This window comes from Mustela nivalis, assembly GCF_964662115.1.
Source record: "Mustela nivalis genome assembly, chromosome: 14".
In the NCBI taxonomy this organism is placed as follows: Eukaryota; Metazoa; Chordata; class Mammalia; order Carnivora; family Mustelidae; genus Mustela; species Mustela nivalis.
In genome coordinates, this window is record NC_139033.1 from 12,776,106 (window position 1) to 12,795,319 (window position 19,214).

A 19,214-nucleotide genomic window follows, 5' to 3' on the forward strand; every position below is an offset into this window, starting at 1 on the left:
AGTGTTTTAATTTTTAACAAGGATAATGTCTTCATGTTTTACTTAAGAAATTAAATATTAATTTAAACCCAGGAGAGCTTGGTGAGCATCTGGCTGCCTGATGTTGCAGTCCTGGTCTTATCTTTCCGTGGTGGGAACCCCACCCCACAGAGTGCCGGGAGTTAGTGGAGCCCTTTATCTTCCAGGAGCCTCAGCTGCTGTTGTGGAGGACTCCAGAGTCAGAGGCCCCACCTTCTCAAGGCCTCATACTTGGGATCTCTCTGCCCCCATCCTTCCTGTCCCTTTCTGGAGGGTTTCATTTATTCATTCATTCATTCATTCATTCATTCATTCATTCATTCCTGTCCCTTTCTGGAGGGTTTCCTTTATTACTAGCAGATTAGTTGAGCGTAGAGGGCCCCAGAATTCAAAAGGGAGTAAATCACAGCCTCCCACTCTCCAGAGTGCTTGTTAATTACAGATAGGAAGCTGGTCACTGTGAATGGAGAACGCAGTGGGCAGCATGCAATCAAAGTTAGCATCACAGACACTGTCCCTCCTGATAGGAGAAACGGAGGGCACAGCATCACTTTAATGGTATTTCTGTCCCAAAAGCATAACCAAAATTGGCTCACAAGGAAATATCTGACAAACCCAAATGGAGGGACATTCTTCCGAACAACTGGACTGAACCCTTTAAAAATGTCCATGTCATGGGGTGCCTGGGTTAAGCCAAAGGGTTAAGCCTCTGCCTTCGGCTCAGGTTATGGTCTCAGGGTCCTGGGATCAAGCCCCGAATCGGGCTCCCTGCTTGGCAGGGAGTCTGCTTCCTCCACTCTCTCTCTCTCTCTGCCTGCCTCTCTGCCTACTTGTGATCTCTCTCTCTGTGTCAAGTTAAAAAAAAAAAAAAGTCCATGTCATGAAAGACAAAGTTGAGGGGTGCCTGGGTGGCTCAGTCATTAAGTGTCTGCTTTCAGCTCAGGTCATGATCCCAGGATTCTGGGATCGAGCCCCGCATCAGGTTCCCTGCTCAGCGGGAAGCCTGCTTCTCCCTCTCCCACTCCCCCTGCTTGTGTTCCCTCTCTTGCTGTGTCTGTCTCTGTCAAATAAATAACTAAAATCTTAAAAAAAAAAAAAAAAAAGCAAAGTTGAGGAACTATTAAAGGAACCGAAAGAGATGCGATGATTTGATCATTGTACTATGGATATATGAGAGAATGTTGAGGGTTTTGTTTTTGTTTTTGTTTTTTTTGTCAAGATTTTATTTAATTTGAGAGAGAGAGAGAGAGAGAGAGAGAGTGAGCAGGAGTGGATAGAGCATCAGAGGGAGAGGGAGCAGCTGGGAGCCCAACTGGTAGCTCATTCCCAGGACCCCAGGATCATGACCTGAGCCTAAGGTAGATGCGTCACCAACGGAGCCACCCAGGAACCCCGAGAATGCCACATTCTTAGGAAATGGGTGCTGTGAAGTGTTTAAGAGTAAAGAAGCATGTGGTCTACGACCAACGGTTTAGGAAGGAGTAGGCAAACTTTTTTTTGGCAGAAAGGCTAGGTAATGAGGATCCTAGATTTTGGCGGGCCATATGGTCTATGTCACAGCTACTCGCTGAGCTGCATATCCTCGGCCATACGCAGATGAGCGGGTGTGGCTGTGCTCCAATGAAGTTTATTTACGGATTCCGAAATTTCAACTTCGTGGACTTCTCATGCGTCCTGAAATATTCTTTTGATTTTTTTCCCCCCAACCAGGCAAAAACCATTCCTAGCTTACTGCATGCAAAGTCTGGTGGCTGGAGATCTGGCCTGTGGATTGTAGTTCACTGTTGCCTGATATAGACCAAGAAAACACACACACACACACACACACACACACGCGATAAAGCAAGTATGTATGGCCTAACGCCAACAGTTCGTGAATCCGGGTGAAGGGTAGTGGGGAGGTTCTTTGTATTCCTACAATTCTTTAGCAAGAACTTGAATTCGAATTCTTTAGCAAGAAGGTTGAAAGTATTTAAAAAGAGAAAGTCAGGGGTGCCTCGGTGGCTCAGTGGGGTGAAGCCTCTTCCTTCGGCTCAGGTCATGATCTCAGGGTCCTAGGATCGAGCCCCGCGTCGGGCCCTCTGCTCAGTGGGGAGCCTGCTTCCTCCTCTCTCTCTCTGCCTGCCTTCCTGCCTACTTGTGATCTGTCTGTCAAATAAATAAAAATCTTTAAAATAAATAAATAAATAAATAAAAAGAGAAAGTTATGTAAAAGACATGATTTTCCTCTCCGGGGACCCAGGAAGGAGAGACTGAGGGTGCTGTGTGAATTCAGGGGACAGGCTCTCTCACATCGGGTTCAGGGGAGACTTGCTCACAGTGTTCTTTGATGTTGCTCCTAATTGTTACGTGTTCACTTCATTGCCTTCGATTCTTTATTTTCTGTCTTGACTGTCCTATCTAGAGACCCCGCTTGGCAGGTATCTGGAGACCCCGTTTAGGCTCTGGCCTCATCCTTTGACTACCCCCTTTTTCTCTCCCTTGGTAAATACATTTCTCCCCACCCAAGAAAACAGACACTTTAAATATGTTCCTTGGGTTATTGTTTTTAATTTCATGGTCCCTGTCCCTCATATTGTTTCCTCCAAATTGTTGGTGCTTGTCTTAGATTATCAGAACACTGGGGTGAAGGGCTTGTTTCTGAGCATATGGCGGAATGTTGGGGGAGTTGTGCTGGGGCAGCAAGATTGAGAAGTTAATGTGTTCATTCCCCTTGCCTTGAGGTGAAGTCTCTTGTATTTCCCCAGGCCTTGCGGTCCTGAGTGGTTATTTCCTGAGCCTGGGGTAGGGAGGGCTGGCTCTAAGGGAAGAGGTGTGTCCTTTTCTTATTTGGCTTAGCAAAAGCTCTCTTCATTGCCAGGATCAGAAACCCAACTCAGACTGGCCTAAGTGAAAAGGAGTCTGCGTCATATCATCAAGAGCATTACATTTCAGACCTGGTTAGATCTGAGGGCTCAGTTGATGGTGAGAATTCTGTCTCGAACTGCATTGCAATTCTGTTTTCCTGTTTGGCTTCATTGGCTCAGCAGCCCCGGGTGTACTTTCTCCCAGATTAGCAAACCCAGAAGAAGGAGGGTATTTCTAAACCAATACTTCTAAACCAGAGTCCCAGGGCTGACTCTCATTGGCCCAGCTTGAGCCATGTGTCTGCTGCCTCTGAGCCAATCAGTGGCTAGGGCATTGGAGGATACTGATTGGCCAGGCTTGGATCACATGACTGCTGTTGATGCAGAGACTCTTGACTCCTGGACCAAGTAGAGGGTGACAAGAGTTTGCTTCTCAGAGGCATAGTTGGCTGCTGTTGCTATTATTTCCTACGGGGGTAGGAAAAAACCACGAGTTCCCTACAGAAGTGCTGTGCCGTGCTGCATTCCCCAATTCCCGTCCTAGTTGTCTAAGCCACCTCTCTGATCGTAGTAGTTGTATCATCTTAGCTCTCAAACCGACTTCCACGGTCATGTCCGGTTGTGCAAAACCACCCACTCACACTCCCGTACACTCTGCTCGGGCCCCTCCATCCCTCAGGAGACCCACAGGATCTACAAGCAGAAGCTGGAGGAGCTGACCTCGCTCCAGACTTTGTGTAGTGGCTCCATCAACAAGCAGAAGACGCGCCTGAAGGACTTGAAGCACACACTCCAGAGGTAGGCGAGGCTGAGCTCCTCGGGTTTTATGGGACAGAAACCCAGCTCAAAGCTGGCTGAAGCAGAGAATGGAAATTTTAATGGAAAAAAACCAGGAGTAGCTTCAGACATCACTGGATCCTGGGGTCGAAAGATGTTTTTAGGAATCTGTTTGTTTTTTCCCCCCTTTCTAAATCCTGCCTTCCTCTAGATTGGCTTCATGCTCAGGCTGACTGCCCCCTTATGGTCACCCAGGTGGCCTCCAGCAGTGCCCAACTTATATCTTCCAGATATAAGTCTCCAGCCTTCCTTCCTCTTGGTTGGGTTACCCCAGGAGAATAACTTGTTTTTCAGTAAAAGTTCTGGGTGTGATCCTAATTGGCTGGAATTGGTCACGTGTTCATTTGTAAACCAATCACTGAGACTCTGGTTAGGCAGTACTGGGTCATGTGCTCAGTTCATGGGCCTGGGGTACAGAAGAGCCTTACTGGAACCGTATGGAGGGGGAAAGAGGATGAGAGGTAGTTTCCTGGAGGAAAGCTGCTGTAGGTCTTTGGTGTAGGTGGTAGGAAGTCTGGGATCCCCAGGGGGAAATACTTAAGCTCATGACTTAGTTCGGTTCTTGAGACCAGGATCATATGTTCACCTCCCAGTCCTCATGTCTTCATGGTTTGGAAAGTGCTTTCATTCCCCCACAGGTGAAGGAGTCCAATGGGTGCTGTGATCCCCAGGCAGGCAAGGAGACTGATTGAGGTTGTAAGAAGCATCGAGATAGAAAGATGGCAGGGCAGTGCCCAGAGCTCCCACATTCTTCCTCCAGTCTGAGTAACACCCCTGCTTCTCCTGTGCCCACATCTCTGACCGAACAGGTACAGGAAGCATGCCAGCCGGGAGGAGGCAGAGCTCATTCAGCAGATGAGTGCCAACATCAAGGAACGGCAGAACGTCTTCTTCGACATGGAGGCCTACCTGCCCAAGAAGAATGGGTAGGAGCTGGGAGCTTATTGGACCCCTGCTGCGGGCAGATGCCCAGGCCTAGCGTACCTGGTCTGGTGACTCCCATCTCCCTGCTAGGGCTTGAGGCTTGAGGTTGAGGAAGTAAGGGCAGGAAAGAGAAGGAGGCTTCCTCATGCATTCCTCCCTGGAACAGGAGGGGATCTCAGGAGACCTTTTGTGAGGAACCGCATACAAGATCTGGTTTCCGGCACCGGCTGCATGCCTGGTCTCACCCGAGGTGAAGAGGAAAGGTGTTTTCTCCCAAAGAACAAACATTTATTTTATTTTATTTTAAAGATTTTACTTATTTATTTGACAGAGACAGAGATCACAAGTAGGCAGAGAAGCAGGCAGAGAGAGAGGGGGAAGCAGGCTCCCTGCTGAGCAGAGAGCCCAATTTGGGGCTTGATCCCAGAGATCATGACCTGAGCCAAAGGCAGAGGCCTAACCCACTGAGCCCCCCAGGCACCCCCACGGGTTTTATTTTTATTTTAAATTCCAGGATAGTTAACAAACAGTATCGTGTTAGTTTCAGGTGTACCACAGAGTGATTCAAGACTTCCATATGTCACCCAGTGCTCATCTCAACAAGGGCACTCCGTCATCCCCGTCACCTAGTTCACCCCTCCCGAGCCCCCTCCCCTCTGGTAACCATCAGTTCTCTGCACTTAAGAGTGTGCTTGTTGGTCTCTCTCTCTCTCTTTTTTCTTTTTTTTTCTTTTGAGAACAAACATGTATTCAGTGCCTGCTGTATGCCTAGCCTTGTGCTGGGAGCTTCTTGTATTGTCTATAGCTTGGTGAGTCAGACCCAGGTACCCAAATTCTACAAGGTACAAAGACATTAGGGGGGTGTTCTGCTCAGGCGGCTCAGCCCAGGTTTGGATGTGAATACTCTTCCTCCTTTGGAGAAGTCCATTTCAGGTGACATGACTGCCACCTGTTCCAGAGTGAGATCAGACAGTGTTGTATCAGAACCCGAGGTGGGCTGCTAAGTGCACTCCCATCCCTTCCCTGTGCCCTTTCTCCCGGTTTTGCCTAAGCGCTGAATCAGAGCCCCTGGTCAGGAGGCTTACTAGTTCTTTTACACTTGAAGCCATTCCTCTTGGCTTCTCCTCTTTTGCCACAGGAAATCCTCCCTGAGTTGGGTGGGAAGGAAACAGGCTCCCCACTGAGCAGAGAGCCCAATGTGGGGCTCGATCCCAGGACCCTGAGATCATGACCTGAGCAGAGGCAGAGGCTTTAACCCACTGAGCCACTCAGGCGCCCCTCCCATGACCCTTTTTTACAGAGTGGCCCAGGTCCACGTTCCCAGCTCCAGCCTCCTCAGTCCTCTGCGTATTTTGCGACAGTTGGAAATCTTTGGATTACAAATGACAGAAAGCCCAACTCAGAGTGCTTACAAAAAAATGGGCAATTTATTGGCTCATGTAACCTCAAGGTGCAGATGTGGCTGCAGGTCTGGCTGGATCCTGCTGCTCAAATGATACTGTTAGGCTCTGTCTCTCCATGAGCTTTCCTTTTATTCCCTTTGCCTTGTGTGTCTTGCGTTTAGGGAGACTTTCTCTACAAGCTGGCCCCAGGCGCTCTGGGTTTGCATTCTGCCAGCTTAGCAATTCCAGCAGAGAAAGCCTCTTTGTTTCTTTGTAGTTCTGGGAAAAGTCCCAGGACGGAGTCTCATTGGCCTGAGACCATTGTGTCACATGACCATCATTGACCCAATCAGGAGGATGCAGTGCTTTGGTTGGCTAAGGCTCTGTCATATGCTTTACCCCGGGACCTGGAGGGGAAAAGAGATTCTCCGAAGGGAAATGGCACTGCTCTTTCAGGAAGTAGGGCCTGTATCTCTAGGCGGGAAGGGGGGGGGGGATTGATGTTCTTTTTACATCTCTGTTCCAGTTACCTCAGACCAGAAATGCCCCTCAAATTTATTCAGAGCTAGAAAGAAGACTTTTCTCCTCTCCGCCTTCTACTCGCCCTTCAAAGCCCAGTTCAAATGTTACCGACTTGGTGAAGCCTTTCCAAAGACCCCTCCTCCCTCTGTAGAATTAAACCCTTCCTCCCCTGAGATTTTGTAACTCTTTACTTGCATCTTTATTAGTGCCATTAGAGTACAGGCTGTTGTAACAAAAGCCCAATGATACGGGGGCTCAAACAAGGGGGAAGTTTCTCTTCTCACACACAGCAGTCCAGAGCTGAGGGGACCAAGAGTGGCGGGCTCATGGGGTCATCTAGGGACTCAGTGCTTCCATCTCCAGCTTGCTGGTTCACCACCCTTCAGGGAGTTGTCCTCACCTACGCGGCCAAAGCTGGCTCTCACCGTCACATCTCCAGGGAGCGGAGGGCAAGCGGATACCTTTTAGAAAAAAAAGTTTGCTGTTTCCTGGGGAAGCCAAAAACACACTTATTCTATAATCTAGAAATTTCACTCCTGTCTGCATAGCCAATGGAAATAAGTGCTTCTGACCTCCAATAGACATATATAAGAAGGTCGACAGCAAAGAATCCAGACACAAAAGGTCCCATGTTGCAAGAGTCTTTTTTTTTTTTAATATTTTATTTATTTATTTTACAGATAGAGATCACAGGTAGGCAGAGAGGCAGGCAGAGAGAAAGAGAGGGAAGCAGGCTCCCCGCTGAGCAGAGAGCCCAATGTGGGGCTCAGTCCCAGGACCCTGAGATCATGACCTGAGCTGAAGGCAGTGGCTTAATCCACTGAGCCACCCAGGCACCCACAAGAGTCTTTTATAAGTGAAATGTCCAGAATAGGCAAATCCATACATGTGCAATAGATAGTGGTTGCCAGGTGCTGTGGGAGGGCGGAAAGGGAGAGACTGCTGATGGGTATGGGCTTTTTTTTCGGGATGACGAAAATGGTCTAGAATTGGGGCGCCTGGGTGGCTCAGTGGGTTAAACCTCTGCCTTCGGCTCAGGTAACGATCCCAGGGTCCTGGGATCAAGTTCTGCATCGGGCTCTCCGCTCAGCAGGGAGCCTGCTTCTCCGTCTCTCTCTGCCTGCCTCTTTGCCTACTTGTGATCTCTGTCTGTCAAATAAATAAATAAATCTTTTTAAAAAATGGTATAGAATTAAGTCATGGTGATGTTGCTGTACAATGTTGTGAATATACTGGAAACCATGAAGTTGTATGCATGAAAAGGGTGATGTTACAGCCTGGTGGGCTCAGTCTAAAGAGGATGCAACTTTTGATCCTCAGGGTTGTTAGTTTGAATCCCATGAGGGGTGTAGAGATCACTTAAATAAATAAATAAAGCTTTTTTTTTTTTTTTTAAGGATGATGTTATGGTATGTGAATTACATCTCAGTTAGAAAAAAAAAAAGAAAGTTGTTCATAGCAGTGTATTTCTATTAGCCAAAAACTGAGGACAACTTAAGCGTGTATCGGTAGTAGAATGAATAAATAAGTTGTGGGGTGTCCACTCAGGGGAACACTATACACAGACAATGTGGGTGAACCTCCCAGGCATAGTATTGAGGGAAAGAAGCCAGGCATAAAATATACTATAGGTATACCTATAAATATATTGAAGGTTATACTTCAGCTTTAAAAAAGAACCCTTTCTAGGGGCTCCTGGGTGGCTCAGTGGTTAAGCCGCTGCCTTCAGCTCAGGTCATGATCTCAGGGTCCTGGGATCGAGTCCCGCATCGGGCTCTCTGCTCAGCAGGGAGCCTGCTTCCTCCTCTCTCTATGCCTGCCTCTCTGCCTACTTGTGATTTCTCTCTGTCAAATAAATAAATAAAATCTTAAAAAAAAAAAAAAAAGAACCCTTTCTGGGGCACCTGGGTGGCTCAGTGGGTTAAAGCCTCTGCCTTTTGCTCAAGTCATGATCTCAGGGTCCTGGGATCGAGCCCCGCATCGGGCTCTCTGCTCAGCAGGGAGCCTGCTTCCCCCTCTCTCTCTGCCTGCCTTTCTGCCTACTTGTGATCTCTGTCTGTCAAATAAATAAACAAAATCTTAAAAAAAAAAAGAACCCTTTTTAAATTGACCTAGAGATTTGTAGAGATTGTACACATTCCATCACCTCATTGGCTGGAACTCAGTCACATGCTCACACGAGCTGCATGGGTGCCTGGGAAATCTGGTCTCTAAGCCAGCTAAGATGGGGGGAAATAGTTTAGTCATGACTGCATGTGTCACAGTTGTCTCATTCTCTAGTTAGTCTTTATTCTCCATGTGAGAATTTTTCTGCTGAGTTTAGCACACTATTTTCTAACATCCGTGCTCAAGGCATGCTTATTATTTGAATGTTTTTGGTTGGGGCCCATTCCTAGGGCTGGTAAGGAACGAGTCAGCCCTCACCAGTCCTTTCCTTCCAGGCTCTACTTAAATCTCGTCCTTGGCAATGTGAATGTGACCCTTCTCAGCAACCAGGCCAAGTAAGTATCTCTGACCCCCACCTGACTTTAGGGAATCCAGGAATTTTGCCCTTTCCACTTAGAAGAAATGAACTAGCTAAAGTTTTTGTGTAAATGAAAAAAATTTATAGTGTGGGCTGTGGCCCTTGGTCTTTCTGACCCTCTCCTGCTCAGTGAGGAGACCACCTTGGGAGTGTTCCTTCCTTCTTTTCCTGCAGTCAGTACATTGGGTGAGCAGAACTGCCACTCTCCCGTGAGAAACGGTCCCTGCTCTGTTCCACCCCCTCATCACACACGGTTCTCCTGGGAAGCAGGCAGTGCTGTCCACCTGAGATCAGTCAGTCCCAGGGGCGGTCGAGTTGTGGCGTTTCTGCTGCCGTAGCTGATTAGGGAGGAGCCCTTCTCCACCCCCTGCCCATCCCCATCACCAGCCCAGAGACCTACCCCCAGGAGCCCAGGGACATGGGAAGCTTTGCTCATCTGTCCTCTTTGTCTCATTGACCATCACCATTCATTCAAGGCCAGAGCTTTCCTTTAGTGGGATCGCGAGGTTCCTGTGGGCAGTGGCTGGTGGTAGGCAGAGGATCTGATGGTGCCGAGGATTGTGTCCCCAGACAGGATATAGTTATATTACTGTTAACTATAGTAATAGTTACGTGACCTTTCCTGGGGGTGTCTCTCACTGCAGATTTGCTTACAAGGACGAGTATGAGAAGTTCAAGCTCTACCTGACCATCATCCTGCTCCTAGGGGCTGTGGCCTGTCGATTTGTCCTCCACTACAGGTAACAGGAAACATGGTGGTGTGTGTAAGTTTGGTGAGGGCTGGGGGTGGGGCTCTCTCCTGTGTCTGCAGTATTTGGGCGATTGTAGGTAGAGAAGAGCTTTTTCTCATACGGAACAGCAGTCCTGTCTACTCGACATCCGTCCAACAAATACCTACTGAACCACTACTGGAGAGACCTTATAACTAGGAGTTAGGAAAGAGCCCAGTGGCACAGCCACACAATGGAATATTATTCCGATAATAAGTAGGAATACAGTAGTGACACATGCTACAACATGGGATCTGACAATGTTATGTTCAGTGAAAGAAGCCAGTCACATATTGTATGATTCCACTTATATGAAATATCCGGAACAGGTGAACCGATAGAGGCAGAAAGCAGGTTAGTGGTCAGGAGCTGGTGGGGGTGGGGGATGGGAGTGGGTGCTGTTGATGCGGAAGCGGTTTCTTCTGGAATGAAGAGAATATTCCAGAATTAGATAGAGGCAATGAATGTATAGCTCTGTGAATATACTAAAAAGTAATGAATTAGGCACTTTGAGAGGGTGAATTCTTTGGTATGTGAATTATGTATCAGTTATAAAAAGAGAAAGCAAGAAAAAAGGAAAGGAAGAAGGGAAGGAAGAAAAGAGAAAAAAAAAAGAAAAAAAAAAGCCTGCCTGGGTTTGAATCCTGGCTTTGGGACTGACTGGCTGTTACCATGAGCAGGTTCCCTCTGGGAGCCTCAGTCTTTCCATCTGTAAAACGGGGTGACACCAGGCTTTGTTAGCACTGTGTGTGGAGGGCTCTGCCGGGCGCCAGCCGCTGCTTCTGGAGCAGGAAGGAGCCACGTGGCTCTGAGAGGCTGAAGGCCAGTGCCTCAGGGGGTTTCATTCCTCCCCCGGCCCTGGGTTTTGTGCCTTGAGGGGAGGCAGCAGAGTACAGCTTGGGCATCTGGCCCATGTGTCGGGCTTATTTGCTGGCAAGGGCTTGTCTGGGAGTCGGGTTTCTGGTCTGGCCACTTGAATGTCCAGACAAAGCCTCTTTTAGGTCCTGGGCCCATGCCTGCCTGCTGCCTCGGGCTGGCCTGTTTCCCCAGAGGCTAAAGGCTGCACGCATCGGCACTGCCTGCTCACATGCCCCTCTGGAAGGGAGAGATGTTCTCGATGTGCAGCCAGATTCCCTGGAGCTGGCAGATCTGGGGCCCTCAAAGGGCAAACCTGTGGTTGGTTCTAAAGTTCAGCGAGGGCCTGGCTCTCTCAGCTTCTCATCTCCCCGTCCCTTTCTGTATTCATTTCCTGGGGCTCGTATAACAAAGCACCACAAACTGGTTGGCTTGGGACAACAGAAATCTATTCTCACACAGTACTAGAGGCCAGAAGTCTGAAATCAAGGTGTTGGTGGGACCATGCTCGCTCTGAAGGCTATAGGGGAAGGTCCCATCTTGCCTCTTCCAGCCTGAGGGCTGCCGGCTTCCTTGGCCTTCCTCAGCTTAAAGCTGCTTCCCGCCACTCTCAGCCTCCTGTGCCTCAATCTTGTCACGTAGCCCCCTTCCCTGTGTGTCCCTGTGTTTGTCTCATGGCCTTCTTGGGAGGACACCAGTTCTTTGGATTCAGGGCCTACCCTAACCTGTTATGACCTTGTCTTAACTAATTAAATTTGCAAAGACACTGTTTCCAAAGGTCATATTCTGAGGTCTTGGGTGGACGTGAATTTTGAGGCAACACTAGTATACCTTCCGTGGGTTAAAAATAGGACAGGGGAAGGGGACTGGACAGGCAGCTCCTCTCTGTTCTGCCTTCAGGGAAGTCTGTCCTGCTGTGTGACCTTGGGCAGATGACCTAACCTCTCCCCACCTGGGTTTCTTCACACACAAAATGAAGGTAACAGGAGCTCCTTGGTAGGATGGCTGAGAGGACCGGATAGGTTCTATTTGCAGTCTTTATTTTTTATTTTTTTAGATTTTATTTATTTATTTGACAGATCCTTAGTAGGCAGAGAGAGGGGGGCGGGAAGCAGGCTCCCTGCTGGGCAGAGAGCCCGATGTGGGGCTCAATCCCAGGACCCTGGGATCATGACCTGAGCTGAAGGCGGAGGCTTAACCCACTGAGCCACCCAGGCATCCCTATTTGCAGTGTTTACAGTAGTGCCTGGCACTTAAGTGCCGTCTGAGTGTGAGCAGTTGTGATCGCTGCCAGCATTTTGCGCTAAGGCTGGGCAGGCTGTATGAGACTGCCGCTTAATGTCCAGTGCATCCAAGGAGCAGGATTCTCTTTCCTTACTCTCGCCCCCTTGGGATGGTTTCCTTGCTGGGGTCCCCACAGAAAGGCCCTTCTACCTAGAGGTCCAGGTCTGCCCTCACAGATTGTGTGACCTTGAGTAGAGCCCTTGCTCTCTCTCCGTCTGCTTCCTGTCTTTCCCGTGGCCAGAAGACATCTGCCCGCACCGTCTGGTCCTTGGGAGGCTTTGGTGAGGCTGCTGGAGAGTGCGATGCCTCTATGTTCTGCCTTCAGGCCTAGAGGCTGGATCTAGTTAGTACTGTTCTTTGTCAGGATTTGGTTTTAAAGCTGCAGGAAAAAGGTGGTTGGAGTTAAGCTCAGGTTCGTTGGGGCTTGGTTTTGGATCTCACTCCGGGGCAGGTCGTTTCCTCTCTCTGGGCCTCAGTGTCCTCATCTGTAAAATGGGAAGTTGTCCTGTCTTGTTGTGTGTTCCCCCAGAGGCAACCCCAAGACAAGCATTTGGGTGCCAGTAGTCTTTCAGAGGTGATCTCAGGAAACATTGGTAGGAGAATGGGAAGTAAGACAGGAGGTGCTCCCCTGTAGGCATCTGGAGAACTGGGGGGCAGCATGGAACATGCCTCAGTTACCCATTTGAGGGACGAGGGAGCAAGGGTATTTATCTTCCAGCTGCTGTTGATTAGGGGAGTTGAGGACCGCTTCCAGAGGGCAGCAGTTCCCCCTGGCCCCGACCTGCCTCTCACAGCAGCGGGGGCCTGAGAAAGCCATGCGTGCCAGGAACGGCAGGTCTGGCTGTCGGGAGCTATGTCGACGGGCACAGATGCCACAGGAAGCCGTCCTTTAGGGTTGGACGAGGATTCAGAGAGATCGTCCACATGAAATGCCTGCGGCGTTGCAAGTTCCCAGTAATTAAAGCTGGCCTGGTGTGGCCCGACTCAGGGTCCCAAAGAGGTGCGTGTTCTAATCCCCAGAATCTGCAAATGTGTGACCTTGCACAACATCTCTGCAGATAGATTAAGTGAAGGAACTTGAGAAGAGATTATCCTGGATTATTCAATAAGTCCAGGGATCCTTATAAGAGAGAGGTTTGAGGGGCACCTGGGTGGCTCAGTGGGTTAAAGCCTCTGCCTTCAGCTCAGGTCATGATCCCAGGTCCTGGGATCGAGTCCCACATCGGGCTCTCTGCTCAGCAGGGATCCTGCTTCCTCCTCTCTCTCTGCCTGCCTCTCTGTCTACCTGTGATCTCTGTCAAATAAATAAATAAAAATCTTTAAAAAAAAAAAAAGAAAGAAAAAAAGAGGGAGGTTTGAGGGTCAGAGTCGGAGAAGAATGTGATGCCACCAAACAAGGAATGCAGGAGTGTCTAGAAGCCGGCACAGATCAACATGGGCAGTCTCCCTGAGAGCCTCCGGAAGGAGCCCAGCCCTCCCCATTTCAGACCTTGAACCTCCAAAACTGTAAGAGAATGAATGTGTGTTGCTTTCAGCCACTAAGTCTTTTGTTACAGCCGCAACAGGGAGCTCATACACTCTGGCAGAGAAGGCTGGGGCCAGCACCTCCAGCATTTCTCTGAAGTGCTGGGGCCATAAAACCTTACTTTTATTCCCCTCTCTACGGAGAAGGTGTAGGAAAGGCCCAGCGAGAAACATTGTGGTAACCACGGCTCACGACTCACTGCTGGGCCTGCCTCCTGCCTGAAGGGGAGCTCGGAAGTCGGTGTCTGCGCGCCCCTCTGCCCCGGGGAGGCCCTCTCCCTCCCAACACCCCCTTCAAGTCAAGTAGGCTTTTGATTTCCTTAGAACTCAGCATCTGAGACTCATTTCTCAGGCTTCGGGTACTCTGTGATCCTTCCCAAAGTTACAGCAGGGACTGCAGGGAGCCCTTCCTATGCCCCCGGCCCCGTGCCCCATGCTTCCTGGGTTAAACTCCCGCCTACGCGGGAGCTGCTCTCACTCTCCCGCTTCAGTGCAGGCGCGATCGCACGGGAGAGTCACCAACTTGCCCCTCATCCCACAGCTCGGAAGAGGCAGAGCTGGGATTTGAACTCAGGCCCTGTGCTTCCAGAGTCTGTTCCTGGCCCTCCCAGGGCAATGGTTCCCGGCCCTCCACAGGCGGTGGCTCAGGAGGGCTTGGGGTTGAAAGTCTGTCATCTGTGACCACAGAACAGGGTGACGTCGCTTAAAAGCCAACCTTCCAACTTCGGCTCTTACTGTTGGAGTCATACCTTTCCATTTCCCTGCCAGGGTTATCGTAATTGTCCCAGTTCGGATATGGAAATGGAGGAGATGGGGGGTTTCTCCCTCCCTGGTGCAGGTGGATACCACCCCCCTCCCCACACTCGTGAAAGGATTTATCTAGCACTGGAAAGGACAGAGGGGCTTCCCTTTGGGTTGGAAGCTAGAGCCTCCATTAGAGTCAGTGGTAGGGGAGGTTCCGAGGGGCCGTCTGTCATGGGCTCTGCCCCGGGACCCTTCACCCAGCCATACTCAGGTAGGGGGTCAGCCCGCGAATCTCACAGCAAAGCTGAGGCTGGGTGGTGGGGGGGGGAGGTCTCTGGTGAGGTCACATGCCACGTGTCTGCCAGCTCTCCGCTCTGACCCGGGCACAGCACCGGCTCCAGCCCCTCTGTGCTGTCCTAAGGCCTCTCTGCCTGGCTCTGGGCCACGAGGACTGCAGAGCAGGCAGGAGGTTCTTAATTCATCTTACAGACCATTCAGGCCATAAGCATTTTTTTGTGGGCACTGGGGTGGCTCAGTCTTTAAGCGTCTGCCTTTGGCTCCGGTCATGATCTCAGGGTCCTGGGATTGAGCCCTGCATCGGGCTCCCTGCTCAGCGGGCAGCCTGCTTCTCCCTCTCCCATCCCCCCTGCTTGTGTTCCCTCTCTCGCAGTGTCTCTCTCTGCCAAATAAATAAAATCTTAAAAAAAAAAAAAAGAATTCTTTTGTAAGTGCAACAAAGTTTATAGATGTTTTAAGGGGAAGGAAGGGAATTGACGTTTGTAAATTACACTTATACTGTAGACAGTTTAAGACACTCAGTTTTCTGCTTGAAGTCCTCCGGTTGCCCTTCCACCAAACATTTTACGTCAGACAGGAAGAACGTAGAAGGGAACGAGGGTGTCCCAGTGCTCAGGGAAGGGGACAAAACCTCAGCCAGCGCCTTAAAAGCAAGCAGGATTCTGGCAGAAGAGGGGGACAGGCAGGCTAGGTGGCAGCCACGCTTACTCTGTCTTCTGCAGGATGGGGTGGGGGGGTTGTTCCCAGAGGCAGCCTGGTTTGCTGTTCTGTTGCCCTGTGGCGGGGGAGGGGGTGCGGGGGGCTGGTGAGAGCCATCCACCGTTCTCATGCCTGCGCTCCTCCCCGGGGCTGTTTGTTTCCACCAGGGTGACGGACGAAGTTTTTAACTTCCTGCTGGTGTGGTATTACTGCACCCTGACAATTCGAGAAAGTATTCTCATCAGCAATGGCTCAAGGTAATTGGGGGCCCGGCTTTGCGGGGTGGGGGGGGGATTGGGGGAGCCAAAGGGAAGTCTGTCATGGAAGGGACGTATGTGAGGGCTGGCACCCTCAGCCCATATTCCCTTCCTCCGGGGAGGGGCGGGGTGTCCCTGACTGCCCCAGGGTGGAAGAAAACCATGTCTGCTGCTGCGGGGCCACCTTCTGTGGTCTCCTGCTTACCAAGAACTCTAACTCAGAGAGGTTTAACACAACAGAAGACTGGTTTTCTCCTCTCAAGGAACAGGTCCGCTGGGACTGACTTCAGGTCAGGCTTAATCCAGGTGTTTAAACAATGGCATCAGGATCCACTTTCTCTCCATCCCTCCCTTCTGCCTTCTGTGATGCTGTCTTCATTCTCAGGCTCCACGCAAAGGCATCCCGGAGCTCTGGGCCCACGTCTTTTATTTCTAGCATTCCCAGCAAAATAGGGCACCTTGCTGTTTTCCAAGAGTCTCACTGGGTCCCACTGGCACCTGCTGAATCCTGTGCCTGTCTCTGAACCCATCACTGTGGTCAGAGAATGCACGACTGACTGGTAAGGCTTGAGCCTCGTGCCTGCCCCTGCAGGCCACCATCAGAAGCCTAGGAGCTGAGTGTCAAGGGGACAGTGGGTGGGTCCCCAGAGGAAAACTGGGATAGTGTCGTTAGAAGGATGAATGGATTCTGGTGACAAGAGTAGGTGGTCCCCCACAGGGAGATGGGGAGGGTGGAGGACAGGTAGTGAGGGTCTTGGTTCAAACCTGCCTTATTACCCAGGCGGTGCTAAGGAGGAAGACAGCCAAGCTGGGAGTGAGGGTTCCTGAGTTCTAGTCCCACGGCTGTTGCTGAGTGGCTCTGTGGCCCTGGGCTATTTTACAGCCCCATGGGGACATGTGCCTCAGCATTGCGAAGTGACTGGAGGCACAGTTGGGGGGCTCCCCACCTCTGAGGGGCTGCAAATATGAGGAGCCCTGCTCTTTTGTCATTCTCCTTCCTACCCTACCTTTCTCTGAGCTGAGAGTCTTGGGGCCCAGTTAAGACCCACGATTTGCCACCTGTGGGACCCATTTTCCATAGGTCTGATCTCCTTTCCGGGGTACGCTGTTTCCTCTCTGTGTACCAAGCTTGTCCCTGTTTTTCCCTGAAACGGAAGGTAACAGCCTCCCAGCCCCTCCCTGCTTCCTCCCTCTTGGGCGCTAGTAAGGACCGTCATGAACTGTGGATTTAAGATTCGGGGTGTCTGCAAACCCCTCAATAATTTGCCACCTTTTCACTTTTCTGCCCAGTGGTCTCTTATGGCAGATCCCTGCCCTGCCGGGCCTTAACCTGAAGGTAGAGCCCAGAGGTAAGGACCAGGGGCCCAGCGATTTTTTAGGTGTGCGGCCCTGTAGCATGTAGCCCGTTAGAAAAGATCAGTGTTTCTCAAACAGCACTTATTTGGGACCTGTCCTCACCATTTTTGCCTTTTCCGTGTATAATCCGGATGATAATTTTCAACATTCTAAATCAACCTCCCTTTTTTTTTTTCTTTTTAACTTAAGTAAATACTAGTTTATTTTAAAAGGAAATTTTATTTCATCACTGTACGGGGGAAGCCAGCATCAGTTGCAGGAAAGAGGAAGTAGTATAAAAAATCTCCTTTTGTTTTCCTTGTATTACGTATTGAAGTCAATTATTCTCGCTTCCGGGAGGTTCTGAGCCTGAGGCCTGCTGTCTCTCCATATACGTACTTGTGTATAAAAAGGGAGATTAGCGGGCCTTGAGAGGCGTTAAAGAGACTCCTTGACTTAATCGGGAGACCAAAGAACTGAGCAGATGACCTCTTGCCACCTGGTTCCGTATCACCTAGTGTTAGGCTTGAGTGTCATCTAAAACTTGGTGGTACGCGCCCCATGCTTTGGGAAACACTGAAGTAGAAAATCTTACCAAGGAAATAACATTCATAGTCTTCCTTAATTTTACTGAATAGTATCTTTCTGCTTTTGGGTGTCGTTGGAGGGGAGCCAGGGTGGCAGGTAGTGGGGAGAGAGGGCGAGGACAAATGACAAGGACTCCTTGTCATAAATTCTCTACCTGTTCCCATGGGCTTGCTGGCAGTCTTACAGTTTCATCCTTCTGATGGAGTCATATTGAGTCTTCAGAGGCATGCCACATCTCTAACAATCACTAACACTTTAGTAAGAGTTACTCTTACTGTAGTAAGAGTTACTAAAGCTTACTTACTTTATTAAGAGTTACTCTGGTCAGCTCTTTATCTAGTGTGACGAGCTGTGTGTGGGGGGCATCTGTGGGGTGGGGCAGTATGTGGTGTGATTACTAGAGGGAAGGGAACAGGACTGAGTGGAGGTCCCTGCAAGTGTGGGGCACACCAGGAGAGTGAGGAGGAGGACAGGGCCCTGGAGGTGGGGTAGAAGTGAAGTTCCAAAGCCAGACCTCATGTGCCTAACACTTCAGCTTGTATCTGAAGTTGTAATTGTACTGTTCCTCTGATCCTGTCTGTCTGCTTTGGCCTGGGGCAGGGGTTTGGATGTGGTGGGGTCTGGGGTCTGGAATGGGTGGGGTGGGCTTGGTGCTTTATCTTCGGGAAGGACTGGGAGCTGTAGCTCATTAGCTCAATGCAATAAGCAAATCAAGTTCCCTTGGAAATCCTGCAAATGAGGGAAACTGCCTGATAAGAGTAAATATGATGGGGGAGCATATATAGGCATACCTTGTCTAATTGCATTATGCAGGTATTGTGTGTGTGTGTTACAAATTAAATGTTTGTGACAACCTCGTGTACAGCAGGTCTGCTGGCACCATTTTCCCAATAGCATTTGCTCATTTTGTGTCTCTGTCACATTTTGTTAATTCTTGCAGTATTTCAAACTTCTTCATTATTATTATGTTATGATGATCTGAAATCAGTGATTACAATTTGCTGAAAGCCCAGATGATGGTTAGTTAGCATTTTTTAGCACTATTTTTTTTAAAAAAATTAAGGTATGTACATTGTTCTTCTAGACCTGCTATTTCACACTTACTAGACTACCGTATAGTGTAAACGTAACTTTGAGAGGCACTGGAAAACCAGAAACTTCATTCGACTCGCTTTATCGCGACATTTGCTTTTATTCCCTGAAAGGGAAGCCACAGTATCTCTAAAGTGTACCTGTATATCAATGGTTCAAGGAGGTGCAAAGGGCTCACACAGTGCTAACCGTCCTCCACCCCGATCTCTTGCCCCCACTTGGAAGTGCCGGCTTCTGGCAGCCCAGACCACCTCCCCGCCAGACTGACAATCTCACAGGGAAGAGGGCTTTCCTTCGCAGGTTGAGTTGTAATTTTGACACAAGATTTCTGATTGGCTCGGATGAGGTCACATGCACATTCCTGAGCCAATCAGTGTCACTGGGGGAGGGGATGCAGAGCCCTGGTTGGCTGGCTCTGAGTCACGTGCCCAGTTATAGCACTCCCGCTCCCCCTTAGCCACCCAGACTGAGCGTGGGGATGAGGTGGTTCACCCGAAGAAAGGCCTGGCGGGCAACCAGAACGTAGGGGGCGGAGCGGAGGTGGGGTGATTGACAGAGAGGCAAAACAGCAGATGTCCTCTGCACTTAGTTCTGGGCCAGAATAAATAATGAATCAGGGATCGTGTTAGCTTTTCTGGCCAGCCAGCCCATGGGAGCCTGCTTCCAACTGGCTATTAGAGGGGCCTTTCCTGGGATAAAGCCGTGTAGGGGCGGCC

General features: G+C 49.9%; 1 protein-coding gene across 1 annotated transcript in view; it reads left to right on the plus strand.

Annotated features, from left to right (window-relative positions):
- TMEM120B (transmembrane protein 120B) overlaps positions 1-19,214 on the plus strand; it is a 45,822-nt gene that overhangs the window by 15,816 nt on the left and 10,792 nt on the right. Inside the window, exons 2-6 of the mRNA XM_082698538.1 lie at positions 3,544-3,662; positions 4,511-4,627; positions 8,971-9,030; positions 9,698-9,793; positions 15,394-15,483. Of these exons, the coding sequence (XP_082554664.1) occupies positions 3,544-3,662; positions 4,511-4,627; positions 8,971-9,030; positions 9,698-9,793; positions 15,394-15,483 (482 nt within the window). The remainder of the gene's footprint in view (positions 1-3,543; positions 3,663-4,510; positions 4,628-8,970; positions 9,031-9,697; positions 9,794-15,393; positions 15,484-19,214) is intronic.